Below are 17466 nucleotides of genomic sequence, written 5' to 3'. Positions count from 1 at the left end.
CGACACCACAGCACAGTCCCCTGGGAGCGTCGCCACCGCCTTCCTGCTCTCACCTGTCACATTCCCGGAAGCCTCCCAGCATCGGCTCCAAAGATGCTGGTGTAGACGGGACAGAGCAGGTGTGGTGCCAGGAGACCTGGGAGTGGGGTGGGGGGCTGCCCATGCCCCGCGCCCAGCACCCACATATATAAGGTAGAATTTTATTAATTTTTACTTACTTATCTAGATCCCAACTTGTTCCAAAAAGAATTTAAAGCAGCTAATACATACAGCCTGAAAGACGACGGGATGAGATACACTGAAAACGGTTAAAACATCACATTTGGTGAAAGCACCCACGGCTCAGCCCAACTCCCCAGGCATCCAGCTGTCGGCTGCCTGACGTCACCCCAGCAGGGCCTTCCCCTGAATGATGTCCCTGGTCATGTGGCAGGTGAGGCGGCTCCTTGGTGGGGCAGCAGGTGCCAGGCACTCCAGTGTGACAGGCAGAGCGGGGAGAGGGCCCTGAGTTACCATTCGGTGCAAGAAGAAAAAGCTATGTGGCACTAGAGGAGCGCCAGAGGCTACTGAATCTAACGAGCGCAGTGCGGGAAAGACGTCAGACCTCCCGCCATCACCCCACTTACACACCAGTCGCCCACAGGGATGGCGTGAATTAGCCACAGACCTGGAGGGAGAGCCCCGGCCACCATGTCTTCCACGATCGTCACACACTCAGCACAGCCGACCAACAGGGAATGGAGGAAGTGAGTGAGAAAGAAGGCAGCCTTATCACTGCAAGAGGAGGAATTCCCCTACGAAGCACACAGTTCATTGACATTTACCACCAGAATGATGTGTGAACAGTCTCCAAACTTATTCTGATGAAGATGTGTTTATGTTCCCAGCAAGCGAAACAACTTCCCAATCCCAGTGTCGTGAGCACAAGTGGCTCCTTTCGCTCATTCAGCAGGGAGGCAATCCCGGGTCATCTGCGGTGTTCTGGGGTCAGAACCCTTGGCTGCGAGCCCAGTTACCCCAGTGCGGAGGGGCTAAACCGATACATTCTCCTGACTCTGGCTGAGCCGCAGGCCTGATCTGCCATCGGCCCTACGCACAGGTTCACTCTGGGAAACAAGCGGGGTGATGCATGCAAACCCACAGAACGGGCCCAGCTCCCAGCCACAGCCACGACCTGTTCCTGTTCCTTTTCTCAAATACGCCGAGTGCCTGCTGTGTGCCCGGCTCTGTCCTTGGTGCTGAAGACGCAGCCTGTGACCTGCGAGGCCCCTGGGGGGGAGCTGGGTCTAGGAGAAAGACACAGCAGCAGGATCACCGCGTGGAGTGTCAGACGGGGGGGTAGCAGTGATTGTTTGAGAGAGAATGGTTCAAGAGGACCTCTCTGAAGAGGTGACACTGAGCCAAAAAGCTGACAGCTCTTTAATCGACATAGGAGCCTAGCACTGCAGGCTACGAAGAGCCCCTCTGAGCTCAGATCAGGACCACGTCCCCAGCGCAGGACTGACAAAACCTGCCCAAGACGGGACCCATGGGGACGTTGCACCAACCTTATCGTTCCCTTATGATTAGCATGTAACCTAACAGAAGTGAGTACCATGTTTCTGCAGAGATCCTGCCACAGGGCCATCATCACACCGTGACACGTTATCTCTTTTTCAGGAATGAGGACGTGATCTAGAGAAACAGGTGACTTTCCAGTGACCCTACGGCCATGTCAGAGCAGGAGAGCACAAGAGAGCAGCCTGGTGCTTCCCGGGGCAGCACCCCGTCTGCCTCCGCCGGCAGGAGCACTGGAGTGCTCCTTATTAGTGCTGAAATCAAACACCCCATACAGCCTTTTCTAATCTGCTTTCTTCACCTGCGTTGTTTCATAACAGGAGCCAAAGTGGTGGAGGGTTTGCCCGTTGTGCACTGCCCGACCCTGCTTGCTGGAGGGCTGAGATGGACGTGCAGGGGACATCTATACTAGGCTCCAGGCTGCTCCAGAAGCAGAAGCTGAAGCTCCACACGCAGAAGCTGAGCGGCCCTGAGGACAGCTGGCCCGCCTCTGCCCACAGCATCACGGATGGGGCAGTGGGGTCACGTGGCATGCCGGGACGCTGCCTCACGGCCAGCAGCGGACCAATGTGCAGCACATGTCTGGAAGCCCCTGGCCTGGAAGTGTTCTCACTGCCAATTTATAAGCCAAAAAGGAAAGCAAAAACGCAAACAATAACCACGGATGGCCTTGTGTTTGATCCCAACGAGCATCCTTCATCTCCATGTAGCCACCAGACAAATTTCCCAAACTGTAAGTCCCTGTCTAAGAATCAAACGCTGATGCCACCACAATACGTGCACATGTGACACGGACACAGAGACTAAACTTTCATGCCGCACTGCTGGGGATGTCAGGACACAGCCACACTGGACAAGAGTGCAGAGCTTCTGCAGAACTAAGCACACGCTCAGCAAGTACAGCCAAGAGCGATGAAAACATGTTCCTGCGGAAGCCTTCACATTCGTGTTCAGAGCAGCTTTATTCACAATACGCAGGAAGTGGGGCCCCCAACAACCTGCAGTAGGTGACAGTCACACACGCTGTGGGCCATCCTACTGTGGACACCTCAGAAGGGACGTGGGGAAGCCACTGGTCACAACCACCAGGATGAGCCTGCAGGAAACAACGATAAGCGGAAAAGCCACTGTCAAAGGTTGCACTGTAGAGGGTTCCATTCACAGTACGTTCTGGAAACAAGTTTATAGGGCGGAACACAGATTCGTGGCGGCCAGGGATTAAGATGGGGCCTGGGGAGGAGTGAGCTGTGGCCTAAATGGTACCACCTGGTTCTGCATCTTGACCATGGTGTTGGAAACAGGAAGTGACACGTGCGATGCGATGGTACAGAACTCAGTGTGCACATACTACTGCGTGTGGAACATGTGAAATCTGAGTAAGTGTGCACATTAATATGTGCAGAACATGTGAAGTCTGAGTAAGTGTGCAAACTAGTGCGTGTGGAACACATGAAATCTATGTGCACACATGTGTGTGCGTGGAACACGCAATGTCTGAGTAAGTGTGCACACACTGATGCATGTAGAACATATGAAGTCTGAGTAAGTGTGCACACACTAGTGCGTGCAGAACACGCGAAGTCTGAGTAAATGTGCAAACTAGTGCGTGTGGAACACATGAAGTCTGAGTAAGTGTGCACATACTAATTGCGGAACACACGGAGTCTGAGTAAGTGTGCCCACACACTAGTGCATGCGGAACACGTGAAGTCTGACAAGGTCAGGGGTCACATCAGGGCCACATTCCGATGATGACACTGCATAGCAGTTATGCAAGGTCACCACTGAGAGCAGATGGGTGAGGGGTGCATAGATCTCTGTGGGTTGTTCTATACCTGTGTGTGGATCTGGTTACCTTAAAGTGAAAAGGTCAAAAAGCATACAATAGTGTAACGGATAACAGCAGGGAATTCAAGAAACACTGGACAATGGCAGCCTGTTAAGAACAATATCATTCCAGGTGAATTTCAGGAGCACAGGTAACTTGGACATGTTTGGACATCAACATGACTTCCTAACAAGTTCCTCTTGCACACATGTGTGATCACAGGTGTGTGATCCACACAACGTTTCGCCCTGTCATTCGTTTCTGTGATGCACACGGGGACAGGCCTCTCTGATGCAAGTTTGACGGAGTATCTGAGCCTGGGGGGAGGAAGGGGAGCAGGCTGACCAGCGGCGCCTCGTCCTGGAGCACGCACATTCCATCCTTTGAGTTCAGCCCACATGCGCACGTGCCAAAGGCATGCATGCCGTCTTCCATGCCAACCTTCTCTAAGTCACTGCTGCCTACAGTGTCGCACCTGCTCCCCCAGAGCCAGGCACCTCTAGAAACACACACACGTGCGCACACATGCATGCACACACTCTCACATGCAAGTATTGGTTAGGGAAATGTGGTTATTGTTTGAAACCTGGAGCTCCCACCAGTGCTGTCGTTGCAGACACTCCCTCTGCACATGGGTGGCTGAGGCAATGCCTCCTGGGACTGCAGGACGGGGCCTGACACCTCCGTGAGAAGGCAGACTGACAATCCTATGAAAACACCTGCAGACCGATCAGTCCCAGCTCCAGAGGTCACCTCCTAAGCAAATCCCTCTTCAGTTCCGCCACTAAAAATGAATTACTCCTTCTCAGCGGCCTCCAGCGCTCGGTTCCTAATGACCCAGTGAGGTCCCAGCCTGCCCTGTGTCTCCACTAGATGTTTACAGCTCGGTCTCCCCCCAGATCAGGACTCCTGGAGGTCGGGCCCCAACCCGTCACCTTGGCCTCCCTGGGGCCTGGCAGACCTGTGCAGCAGGTGCTTCATAAATATCGGCTGGATCAAATGTATTTAATTGGTAGAGTTGCCTAAGACAGAATTGAGTACACAGAGCAGGCAGCACTCTCTCTCTCTCTCTCTCTCTCTCTCTCTCACACACACACACACACACACATACACACACACACACACACGCACACACGGGCATTAATGTATTAACTAAGACAATAATTACTCTCGTGATTGTGAACACCCATAACAACGTTATGCTCCCCCAGTCCCTTCTAGAAGGCAAGGCTCCTGGAATCTGCCGAGGCTTCAACAGCTTCACAGAGAGCTGTGAGTGTCCTGACGAGGGTCCCTGAGACCACAGTGGGGACAGCAAACCCTCCATCATAACGCACTGAGGAGCCCTGAGGAATCGGCCCCTGGTATTGCACATGACATCTGGGGATAACACATATGAGGATGAAGACACGGAGGGCTTGTGGTTCAGTGTGACAGACACCCAGGGCACCCATGTTTCGCCTACAGAATGACAAGCCTTAACCTAAAGTAACAAATAGCTAATTGACGTGTGGACAGTGGAATATAAGTGTATTTACGAGTTAAAAGGCAGCGTGGCACCTGAGTGCTGTGCAGTCCCTGCCAGTCGTCCTTCTGGCTCCGACCTGGGCAACATGGATTTGAGACAAAAAGGGATAGTGGACATGGCCCTTTCACTGGGTATGCACTAGGGCTTCTGCAAATATGTCCAATCTAGAAAACAATGGAATGAAAAGAAGAAAACAAGCACTTTGCAGCCTCTCGTCAAAGAGAGGAGAGCTCGAGTGTGCACGGCAGCTCCCGCCCGTGGGCCCCCGTGGCTCCGCATGTCTACCCTTCCCGCTGCCCCAGGCGTGTGCGACATGCAGCACCTACCAGGCCATGCTGCCGTGGGTCGTGTTGTCAAGGTGACAGAGCAGCTCCAGCGTGTGAGCAGTGCTCGCCGAGTCATCAGGGGACTCGTGGCCGCCCGGCTCCGCGTCCTCCGGCATCCTCCACACAGCCGCGCAGGTCAGGACCTTGCTGTCGGAAGCTGAGCACAGAGGGTCACGTCAGCAGAGCGTATGTGCGGCCACATTCCGCAGACTGCGCACGGCCGGCCACAGCACCCAGGGCCAGGGCACAGGTGCCCCACACTGCGGGCAGCAGAGCGGGGCAGGGCCTGAGTTCAGCATGCAGAAAGGCACGGCTCGCACTTAGCCCGTGTCGTCCTGGCTTTCAGAAAAAATTAATTTCCTCCAAATTGACTTTCTTCTATTCTTCCTCAACAGATCTCCAACAAATAGAGCAATATTGGGGGTACTGGGGGATGGGGATGCTGCAATTTAGAGCCCAAACGCAGCTCAGGTCTGTCTAAGATGGGCACTCAGTGGCTTTTTGCTCATGGCTTCATGAGAGCATCTGACACGGGTACCAAGCACCCTCAAAGTACTCCATCTCGAAACAGTGTCACTGGTGCTGCTGGGCCCAAGCCACTAAGATGGTGAGCGTGGAGGGCGCGGGGGTGCCAGGCTGAATCCCACGAGCTTACGGCCCAGCTCACGCGGCACAGAGCAGCCTGGTGCCCAGCGGGGACACCAGCTCCTGCTGGTGGCTGCTCACAAGCTTCGTCGGGGTCCTGACAACGCTCCTGATTTTCAAGATGCTCCAGGGGTCTGCGTGTTCTTAGAGCCCCTTGAAAAGCCACTTTGTGGATAAAGAGACTAAGATAAGGACTAGGATCACTTATTTTCAGGGTACATGCCAGGTTCTAGCTCTCGGCCCCTTTAGAAAAGTTTTCAATAAGACAAATAAGACAAAAAAATCAGATTCAACATTATGTGATAAAAATTTAATCATAAATTCCCAAATATAAATCTTTCCAAAATTTGCTTTCATTTAGTTCTAAGTTGCACATGTGCTAAACAGCTTCTCCTTTTAAAAATGACCCTTAATAATACATGATGATAAAACCACAAACAGGCTTCAACATTAAATCATCAGCTGATATGAAGTCAAGAATATAAAGAAACTGTAGAACAAAGACGAACACCCTATAAGTAGTATTTCCTATGCATAAACATAAGAAAAAAACAAAGGACCTTCCATTACATTTGAAACGTCCCACTTATTAGCTACAATGGTCCTTCAATCTAAATACCAACTAATCAACCAGAAAATACAGCCATGAACACAATGAGCAAAACGCCAGTCTTCCAGGTGTTACTGTCATCGCCATTGTCACCCAGGATCAAGTTGTAAGTAAAAGAACCAGGATTTCAACCAAGGCTTTCTGGTCCCAGTCTCAGTGCTCATTTCACATACCTCATTGGGTCTGAAAGAATATGGGGCTGTGGCTCAAAAAGAATCATGCACGATATATATATACACACACACTCACACACTCACACACACACACACACACACACATACATACACACACACACTTAGAGCTAACACTTCATTTTAACTATGGAAAGGTAGTGCACAACGCTTTTGATCTATGTGAGAAATTAATTTTTTTGCTGAAATTTTCCATTACAGTCTTTTTGTAGAGCCTATGAGGTTGGCAATGGAGCTCCTGAAAATACAAGAACAACTAGAGAGAGTTTTGGCAACTGTAAGTTGAAAAGAAGAAATGAATGTCTGAAACATTCACTCAACAGAGGCGCAGATTGTATTAATCTTCCTAAATGACAAAAAAAATATCTAACCTGAAAAGTGATGCAACTAATAAGGTGGGAACTGAACTGTGGCTGCACCGCAAGATGAATGACACGCACACAATGACAGGAGGTGCAGGGTAGTGGAAACAGCTACTATGTGGAGTAAGTCACTGGGGGCAGATTCCCCACTGAACAAATTCCTTCTTTGGAGAATTCTGTTCAGGTGTCAGGAAAATAATTCCTTTCCTGTAACTGCCTGTTCACTGGGCAAACACAATAGTTGGGGGTAAAATATTAAATATTTTCCCCTTCAGAAGAGGGACAAAACAGGAATGCTTTGTATTACTACTTCTACTTAACATTATACTAGAGGTCCTAACTACCTCAGTATGGCAAGGGAAAAAAAGGTATGAGAATAGGAAAAGAAGAAATAAAAATACCATTACTTGCTAATGATTACGTGTGCAAAGAATTTGAGAGAATCTACACTATACTATTAGAAATTTGAAAAAATGTTAACAATCACATTTAAAAAAATCAAATATCCAATAATTTCTAAAACTACAGAGGTGCAAGACCTGTACATGACAAAACAAAAAATACTGCTGAGACAAAGTAAAGACCTAGAAATGGAGGGGTGGGTATACCATGTTCATGGATTGGGAGCTTCACCCTGCACACAGCTCATGAGCCATAATCAAAGCTCCAGCAGGCTTTTTGGGTAGAAATCAACAACCTGCTTCTGAAATTCTAAAATTTACATGGCAATGAGAACCGCCCAGACACCCAAGGCAGTCATGAAGAACGGACAGTTTACGAACCTGAGCCCACTGCAGTATTGGTGCAGATAAATAGCCCAGAGGAAGAAAATGGGGCCCAGACAGACGGTCACCTGATTTATAGCAAAAATGCCATTGCATTAGATGGACAAAGGATGGTCTTGTCAGTGAAAGATTCTGGAAGAACTGTACATTTGTAAGAAAAAATGAACTTAATACTCAAAAACCAATTCCACATAGACTGAAGATCAGAACATAAAAGATAAAATAATACAAATCTTTCCCAGAATACATAGTAGAATATGTTCACAACCTTGGGATCAGCCAAGATTTCTTAAACAGGAAAACACTAATAATAAAGGGAGAGCCTGACAACAGAGAGAACATTAAAATTAAGAATTTCGATTCACCAAAAGACATTGGGCTTCATCAAAATTAAAAACTTCTGTTCTTGGAAAGACACTCTTAAAAAATAAAGCAAAACTGGGAGAAAATATTCATAATCCACGTGTCTGACAAAGGGCATGTATCCAGAACATATAAAGAAAAAGAATTCTTACAACTTAGTAACAAGACAAATAACCCAATTTTTTTAAATAGCAGAAGACTGAATCAGACACTCCACAGAAGAAAACATGAGTGGTCAGCGAGCACCGGAAAAGAGGCTCAACATCAATAGTACTGAAGAAATGTAAAATAAAACCAAAATGAGATACACCACACGCCTACTGGAAAGGCTAAAATTAATTTTAAAAGCTCAGCAATGCCAAGTGCTGGAAAGACACAGCGGCCGGGCCACTCACGGAGAGCTGGAGAGAGTAATGCAGGACACACACTTCAAAAACACCCTAGCTGTGGAGCACTCACTTACCAGGTGCCCCAGGAATCCCGCTCTCAGGAAGCTGCCCCAAAGCATGGCTTGTTGACAGGGAGCCTTGTGACGGCTCTCTGACTGCGCAGTCCAAGCTGGCTCAAGCACGAGTGGCCTGGTGGTGGTATGTCGGTGCCAGAAGTCAGGGGGAGCAATTATCATAATGACCTGCCAGGCCAGGGTGTCGGCCAAGGAAGGCCAGGTGGCCGAGAGCCGTGAGACAGCGAGCGGGGGACAGGATTCAAGGGAGCGAACAGATGGCCGTCCCACAGCACCGGCTGCCTAACGCATGCCTGCCTGCTATGCACAGAGTCAAAAGAAAGCGAGGCTGGGTGAGCAGGAGGCTGAGGGGAGTCACCCCTTAGAAGTGGTGACCCCTCACCCAGCTAATGGCTGGGCACGGCAGACACGGGGCGCTGGGAGGGGCAGCCCCCAGCAGGGCATCTGACGCTTGGTCCTTCCTACACTGGTCTGAGCTCTCCCTGCCCACTCGCCTCAGCCCCTCCCATCTCTCACAGGCACCACCTGCCCGCTGCCCATTGCGACCACCCAGCCTCAGTGCTGCTTCTAGGAGCGAGCGGCCGGCACACCGGCAGGGAGAAGACAGCCCACCCGATGGCGAGGAGAGCCCCTCAACCTGCGCTGCACGGCACTGCACCTGCCACAATGACATGCGTTTTGCTTACATTTTCTGTTTATTTTCCAAAAAATAATCCCTTCTCTTTTCATTAAACAACCTCAGTCTCCAAACCAAACCAAGGGCACCTTGGGAAACGGCACACCTGTCCTCACTTCCTGACCGCTGCCTTTGTCTGCGCCTTTCCCACTGGAGGTGGATGCATTCTCTCCTGCTCTTGGCTCTGGTTTGGGCTGCAGTGCTTGCTTTGCCAACGGATGTTAGCAGATGTGAAACAGGCAAAGATTTGGAATGCACTTGCACAGCTGGCAGGACCGCGTGTGCGTGTGCGTGTGCGCTGCTGGGCGACGGGGCCTGGAAGCCGGGGTCCCACAGGGTGGACCCGCCCGCAGCTTGGACCTCAGCGCAGACACGCCCAGCGCAGATCAGCCCGCCTGCAGCCAACAACACGCAGAGAGCTAGGGGAGAGCGAGAGATGCGTCGTGCGCCTCTGGCTGTTGGCTGTGCAGTGATAAGCTGAGCAACCACTAAGCACAACCGTCCGTGTGTGTGGCCTCCGCTTGGGCACACACACAAAGCTGAATCAGACACAGACACAAGGACGTGTGCACAATCAGATGACTACAAAACAGAAGGCCAGGGTTGCTAAGTGCCCTACGAGAGATCCGGGTGAGGCGAGTGTGACGGAAAGGAGAGACGCCTGCGCTAAGGGACAGCATCAGGACAGAGTGTCGAGAAGGGGATCGTAAGCCCCAGGGGACACCTGGGCACGTGGAAGCCAATGGCAGGCCTGAGAAGGAGCGTTCAGGGCTGATGGCCTCGGAGGGGAGAGAGTGGCCAGCAGTGCAATCTGGGATGTGACAGAGTCTATTCAACCCGAGGAAAGGAGGGGTGAGGCCGTCCTAGGACCAGCCCAGGCGGGGCCTTCAGACCAGCAGAGCGTGGAGGGTCTGCTCTGGGTAACGAGGCAGCAGCTGACAGTTCTGAATGAGGACACGGTGCCTGGCAGAGTAAGGGCTCAGTCAAAGCAGAAAGGAGGGCTGAACATCGCGTTTTAGGATGGCCGATCGGCGTCACACACCAGGCAGACTGAGTCAGGGACGCGGCTGGCAGCAGAGGCACGGGCAGGAGCAGTGAGCACTTATCATCAGAGCGCATTTAATGCAGGCGAGAGGTGACGGTGCCCAGGAAAGCACAGGTGGACAGCTGGAGAAGACACGCCTCATCTCCACATTCTAGAAGCCTGGATGCACTCCTATGTGTGGTCCCCGAGACACATCTGGTCCCATGCTTGCTCAGTGGGGGCACAGCCCCAAGGACTTTCACGGCCAACCACCAGAGAAACATACGCATGGACACTGTGGGCGTGGTGACATTCTTGGTGGCCTGAATAACTAGTGAATGAAGATTCTCCAGGGCCGGCAGACAAGGGAGCTCCTGAACACGACAGGGACACGCCACAGGCCACAGAGGCCACAGGGGGTTCCCATGGGCAGATCGGATCCCGGCAAATAGCAACTTAGTGATGGAAACGTCAACTCTGTTAGCAACGGACGAGCACATGTAATGCAGACAGAAAACCGCACTAGGTTCTTCTGCAAAATGTACTGAAGCAATACAGTTCTAAAAATGGGTAAATAAAAGGGAAAACGTTTAATGAAATTTCTAGCTTATGGAAAATTGATTTGATAGGGAATACAGGCAATAATATTCTAAGAACTATGTGCAGTGTCGGATGGGTTATAGACTTCTTGGGGTTATTACTTTGTGAGGTATACAGATGTCTAATCACTATGTTGTTTTGTATACTTGAAACAAATAAAAGAAAAGAAAATTGATTTGGATTTTCTGAAAAGATTTTAAAATTTTCTTTCCATAACTTAATCGGAAAATTCGATGCTTAGAAGGTGGGTCCAAAATCCCTTACTGAAAAGGTAACCAGTAGCAATCCCTGAAGGCCAGAAAGTGACAGTTCCATGCATGTGGGAGGCCCCTGCCAACACCACCAACACCAGAAATGCACAAACTGCAAAGCATGCTGAATAAAGTGCTCGCAGGCCCAAGGAATACGGCGTTACCTGGAACTGCCCAAATCCTCAGAAGCAGATGAAACTGAACGTAAAGAGCGCTCACCGAGCAAGCAAGCGAGCAAGCGAGCTGGGCTGTAGGTACACCCACCGAGACAGGCAAATCAAGCTGAAGCTCTGAGATTCCTGGATGTGCGTGAATCTCGACAGAGCAGTCAATATACACCCAGCAGCTATCAAAGACAGGAAGGTGCTTTTAAGAAGGAAAACCTGGTCTTTAGAAGGGAAATGCTGTAATAGCCAGCGACGCATTCTTCTTTTATCTCTCTGCTTTCAAAGCTCTCGGGGACGCGGGTCCTGTACTATTACTGCTGCTGCTGAATCCCTGCTGTAAGGGCCAGGAGCCCCCAGAGGGCAAGGCCCTGCACCCATGTAAACCCATGTGCAGCGGAACCACAGCCCGTCACTCAGCACACAGCCGGCGGAACCATGACGTCACGCCCCTGCATTCTGCAAACAAGGAAACTGAGGCCCAGTGCAGGGACCAGCCTCGCCAAGCTCAGGGCTCGTTAGCAGCAGAGTCGGGGAGAAATGAACTCTCCTGATTCAGGTAACAGCCCATCGCCTCCACAGAGAAGATACCGATGTGTGTCTTTAGGGCCAATTTGACGCACTATTTTTCACATGTAACACGAGAGCTAAAGGCACTTAATGAGATAAAAGGATAATGGGGTGAACAAGGGAAGAGGCACGGCAGGCTGCTGCGGGCGGAGCGAGCCTGTGCTGCGAGGGACAGCCCCCGCGTGGCTCACAGGCGTCCAGAGATTAGAGGCTCTGTAAGCCTGAGTGGCCACTCCTGTGGGCTCCGCTAAAGGGCTAACAGAGCCCCGGCTGGGGACAGAGCCTGATCCCCAGCTGGAGGGAGGGGGCTGCAGCAGAGCATGCAGACCCAGGGCTATTTTTAGAGACACAGCCTCTGAGTCAGGCACAGGATCAGCAGGAGCATGAGGGGCAGCCAGCGCCGTGGAGCCACCCCCCAGCCAGCCGCCGAGAGGGCTGCACAGGAAACGGCTTCTCACACTGGCCGTTTAACGCGTCAGGCCAGCGTCATGTAAGTGCCGCAGCCCGGTGTGCAGAGAAGGAGCAAAGGAGAGAGGCTGCTCCCCGCCCATCCTCTCACCTCCCAGCACGAGGTGGGGCTGCGCCCCTGGAGCTCGCTCTGGGGGCCCTGGCAGGGAGAAGCCGCCGCAGTGGCAAGGCCGGTGGGGCTGAGGGGACCGGCTGTGATCTCCAGACACGAGGAGGACACAGGCGCCAGGCCGTCAGCAGCTTTCCACCCAGGTGCTCTCGGCAGTGTCCCCTGATCTGCGTCAGTAGGACTGGGGTCTGGGCGGGAAGCTGCCTTGAGTCACCGCAGTGGTAAGTCAGGCCTGTCAGTCAGTTCCTGACCTAAGACAGTTGACAGGCCCAGAGCCCCTGGCTTTGGAGGCAGGCAGGCCCCTCAGGGAAGGGCCACATCACATTGCCACAAGGGTGCACTGTCATTCTCCTTCCCTAAGAGAGCCCAGGCACGTTCTAGGATGGCTGTGCCACGGGAAAGGGACGGGTCCAGACCCGAGACTGGTGCTGCCCTGGGGCTCAGTACAGCACCCAGCGTAACGGTCGGACCGGGGAGTGCTGGCCTCGCAGCGGGCAGTGGGGCCGGCTTGTCCAACCTGCAGCTCTCTCCTGAACGTGTAATGGGAAGGGACACACTTGGCCCTGGCAGGGGCCCAGGCAGCACCCACTCCAGGCACAGCAGAGCCGACCATTACGGGAAAGGCTGGACGGAAGTCCCTGGAAGTCCACTTCCCTATCAAAACAGTGACCAAAGGCAGGACGGCCACCCTGGGGGGAATGGAGAGCTCGGGTCACCATCATCAAAGTCTTGAAAGACGCTGATTTTCTACGATCCCCACTAAGCTCACTGGTGGGGCCTCTGCAGCAGCAGCAGCTTCTTGGACATAAACGTCATCAATGTGGATTGTCATAAACGTCATCAGGCAGGTCATGCCAATGGCAGCTGCTATTTCACACGCACAGTTGTCACAGAGGCAAAATGGCACAGCCCCTGGCTTCAGAAACCCAAATATCGATCTGGCATTTTTCTTCACAATGCCAGTTTGGAAGGGTCACCAGCCACCAGGCACTGTCACCAGTAGGGACAAAAGCTCACAGCCCTGGCCCACATCAGTGCCCTCAGCTGTCAAGCAGGTCCTCATCCAAGGTGGGCACGCGGTGTCCAGGGTGGGCACGCCATGCCCGCTGGCCAAATCCGGCCAGCTGCCTGTTTTTGTACGGCCATGAACTAAGAATGGTTTTGCATCGCAAAGAGGTGCAAGAGCAAATAAGGACGAATATGGGAAAGGGACCGTATGGCCCACCGGCCTGAACAGGCTCAAGCTGGCCCTCACAAAGTGTCCGCCACCACTCCCGGGCTCAGCCCTACATGCGCCCTTCCCACTCTGCCCAGTGATCACCCACAGAATTCCTCGAGCACTTCTGCCTGTCCCTGCGTGACCCCGCTGCCTCGGCCTGGAAGTTCCCTTCCAGTGGCCCTCTCAAAGCAGAGCCTTCCTCCTACACCAGCTCCCGGGGGACCTGGAGTCCAGGCCCGCATTCTGGCTCCTTCCGCAGGCCCCCACATGGCCCGACTGCAGCCTGAGCGCAGCGCCACGTGTTCTCACCCCCCTGCATCACAGGGTGCACCACGCCCTGCTGTGGCCCTGCACCCGCCTGCCCTCGGAGGGCAGCCTCCTGCCTGCCCCATGGCTGCAGACCAGCTCCCGCCTGGCCAAAGCTGCAAACTCACCTGCTGTCCAGCGGATGGACACACTCCTAATGCGTCTGCGCCCCTCCACGTTCCCGCTCTCGGGGGTTACCACTGAGTCCCAAGGTACCAGCTTACGCCGTGTCGGGGACCACAGTTCGGAACTCCGTATGCTAAACTCCCCAGCTTGCCCTGCTGGCGGTGTCCACCTCGTGATCCAGACCACACACCCTGACCTCAGCAGCGCCAGAGGGCAGCATGCCGCCGGGCCTGTGGGTAAGTACCAGCGGGTACTTCAGACGCCAAAGTGAAGGATGGGGGTTAAGCCCAGGGAGTCGCAAGCCCCTGCCTCAGTGGTGTTCCCGAGGGTCCAGCCATCTGGAGCATGCAGGAGTGTCTTTGCCAGTAGGGTGTCCAACTTCTGGAGGCAACATACTGAGACGAGGCTCTAACCCGGCGACCTGACCGCTGGGCAGCCAGCTGAGTGGAGCTCAGACCAGGAGAGGCTCTGCAGGTGGTCCAGGCACCGAACGTCCCACTGGTACTGTGTCCCAGGCAGAGGAGATGGCTGTGCAGAGCTCAGAGGGACAGGCCAGGCCCAGCTCTGCCACCAGGCGGTGCCGCTAAGCACTAACTGCTCTGCTGTCGGGAACAGCTCCCGGGCCCTGAGCCCCGCACAGCAGGAAATGGGTGCCGTCTGATCCCCCAGGCTGTAGGGAGAGGCAGACGCGTCCCACACCGAGTGGGAACTGTTTATTCCCAACAAAATCAGTCCACGCACATCCTGAAAGCACAGTCTCTGCTCTGCAGACACCCGCTGACCCCATCGGAGAACGCCTGTCCTCGGCCTCCAGACAACTGCGCCCCGACACAGCGCCAACAAGAAGTGCTGTACGCAGGAGTGTCTGAAAGGAGACAAAGCCCTGAGCAGACGCCGGGTGGTCTACGCTGCCCAGGAGGGGACACGGTCAGATACGATCCTATCGGCGTCTGGGCTGCGGCTTCCACCCTGGCCACGTGATCAAGAAAGAACAGACAGAAGCAAAGCAAGGAGGCCTGCAGGTGACAGCTCAAACGACGCAGGGGGAGTGCCTCCCCATGTGAAAACTCACCAGTGTCTTGACAACAGAAGGGCTCCCAGAAGATGTGCAGGAAGGCTGCCAGCCAGTCCCCCACACCCAGCGTGTGGAGCGTGTGCTGGGCAGGCCCCCTTTCCAGCGCCCCAGCCCACAGCGTCACCTCAGCCCTCCACCTCAGCGCGCGAGGGGCTTCCTGTAGTGGTGATGGCCGCTGTCCTGTCTGCAGCCCCCTTTCTGCCTGCATTCCCAGCTCTCTTATTAAACGACCTCTCCGGATAAACTCAGTCAGCTGTCTCAGAGGAAGGCGGTGTCACTCACTGGTGTGGTTCATTCGGAGGTGGTGCTGCTTTGAGATGCCCAAGACACAGCAAAGTAAAGTGGCTGCTGGGCAGCTTGATACGTGTGTTCATGTGTGAACCCAGGACAGGAGTAAAGGTTTAAGGGGACTGCTCTCTTCAGTATGTTTATTAACATTTCCTTTCATTTATCACTTTAATGGATGCTGGGACTTCTGAGTCTAGCAATATAGCTAATTATACATCCTGGAAAATATCCTTCCTTCTATAAAACACATATTTTTTTTAAATGTAAAATTGTGCTTTCAGGAAAGTAAAGGACATGACGAGGAGCAAAAACTAAAAAAAGCCGTAGTCGACACCAGAATGGTAAGCGATGGCTGCCCTTTCGTATCTTTCGATTCTCTGCTAAGAATCGAAAGACTACGCCCGGAACCGGAAAGTAAGCTCCAGACCCACAAAACGTAGATGGGAACTGAGACTGCTGCAGAAGCCCAGGCTGCTGAAGTGCCACATTCTCATTAAAAGAATGAGCTGGAAAAACGTCTCCAGCTGGCATAGGGACATGTGGGGGAAACGTGTTTATCTCAGCTATGTCTCCAGCAGAAAACAGTCTACCTGAGAATCTGTAACTTGCGTGGGTCCTTACAAAGGTCCGGGTTTGCATTTAGACCACTGGTATCATGGTCCAGGAAACCCTAGGCCAACAATTAACTTACAGAGGTCCCCGGGCTTGGCAGCCCCCGGCATTCCAGATGCTGTCTGTGGACTGATGCACCCACAGGCCAGCCCTTGGATTGCCACAGTTAGAACAGCCCAGAATGTGCTTCTGATGAAACAGGGCAAAATTCACGGGCACAAGAGTAACTCAGTGAGAGCTGGCCAGAGGAACAAATCTCAGAATTAGATTCCAATGACTTTGGATACTGGAATCTTTAAAATGTGCAAAGAAATAAAAGCTGGAATCAAATATAGGAGCCAGCAACAAAAAGACTACCAAAATTTACCAGGAATATCTTTAAAAGAACCAAATAAGGTGACTGGAATTAAAAATTATGATTCTTGAAATAAAAATCTCGGCAATTTGATAGCAGATTAGAACTAACTGGTGAGAATTAACCATTTGGAATAAAGAATGCAGCAGAGACAGAGATGGAGTGCGGCGAGAAAGCCAGCGGGCACCACATGTGTAGGGGTGCGGCAAAACAGGACTCAGAGGCAGACTGTTGATACGTGGAAAGTGTGGGGCTCCCACAAAGCTACAGAAGCATTCCACACTCACACGGCTTCAGCGGTGCCTTTCCATTCTTTTCTTGATGTATTGAAACTGGATTTCGCAGATGACATTTCATGGGAATGATTCGTGTCGGAAGGGAAACACAGAAACAGAAGGCTCAGCCCGGGGGAGGCACCTGGACCCCGGGGCCCATATCAAAGGTGGACAGCACTGAAATTCTGAGAAGCAAGGGGCCACTGGAGTGTGCAGCAGACATTTACACTGCACCTAAGTGCTTTACAAACACTAACTTACCCATCTGCCTTCCAAGTGGGACACCCCTCACCGGGGCATATTTATGGTCCTTTTCTTTTTAATTAAGTGACCAAAGTACGTGGGATGGCAAGGGCCTCCCCGGCGGTCAGGAGACAGCGTGAGTGTGCAGTCAGCAAGCAGGCCGGCCCGCGGCGCTCCGCCTTTGACTTGGACGAGCTTGGACAAGCAGGTCACTCCCTCTGTGACCGCCGAACCCTCACTCTGCAGCTCCTGGGCTGCGCTGGGCATGAAAGTCGGTTACTGGGAAGCACATGTAAGTGTGGGCTCTGGCTCGGCTTGTCCTCTCCCTCGTCCTGGCTCAGATAGGAGACGTCGCTGCCGCTCCCCGTGAGGCAGGCACGCCGAGGGAAGGCACAGAGTGAGGCCTACGTGACGCCCTCGTCCCAGATGCCAGCCCACCGCTCTGCC

The 17466-nt window shown here is 52.7% G+C and overlaps 1 protein-coding gene across 3 annotated transcripts in view; it reads right to left on the bottom strand.

The window, feature by feature from the left end:
• EIPR1 (EARP complex and GARP complex interacting protein 1) overlaps positions 1-17466 on the bottom strand; it is a 101003-nt gene that overhangs the window by 28720 nt on the left and 54817 nt on the right. For all 3 annotated transcript variants that reach the window (XM_033125348.1, XM_033125349.1, XM_033125350.1), the window contains one exon: positions 5240-5396. In XM_033125348.1, the coding sequence (XP_032981239.1) occupies positions 5240-5396 (157 nt within the window). The remainder of the gene's footprint in view (positions 1-5239; positions 5397-17466) is intronic.

Source organism: Rhinolophus ferrumequinum, chromosome 13, assembly GCF_004115265.2.
Source record: "Rhinolophus ferrumequinum isolate MPI-CBG mRhiFer1 chromosome 13, mRhiFer1_v1.p, whole genome shotgun sequence".
In the NCBI taxonomy this organism is placed as follows: domain Eukaryota; kingdom Metazoa; phylum Chordata; class Mammalia; order Chiroptera; family Rhinolophidae; genus Rhinolophus; species Rhinolophus ferrumequinum.
Note: the sequence above shows the minus strand (reverse complement) of the source record. Positions and strands in the feature narration are given on the sequence as shown.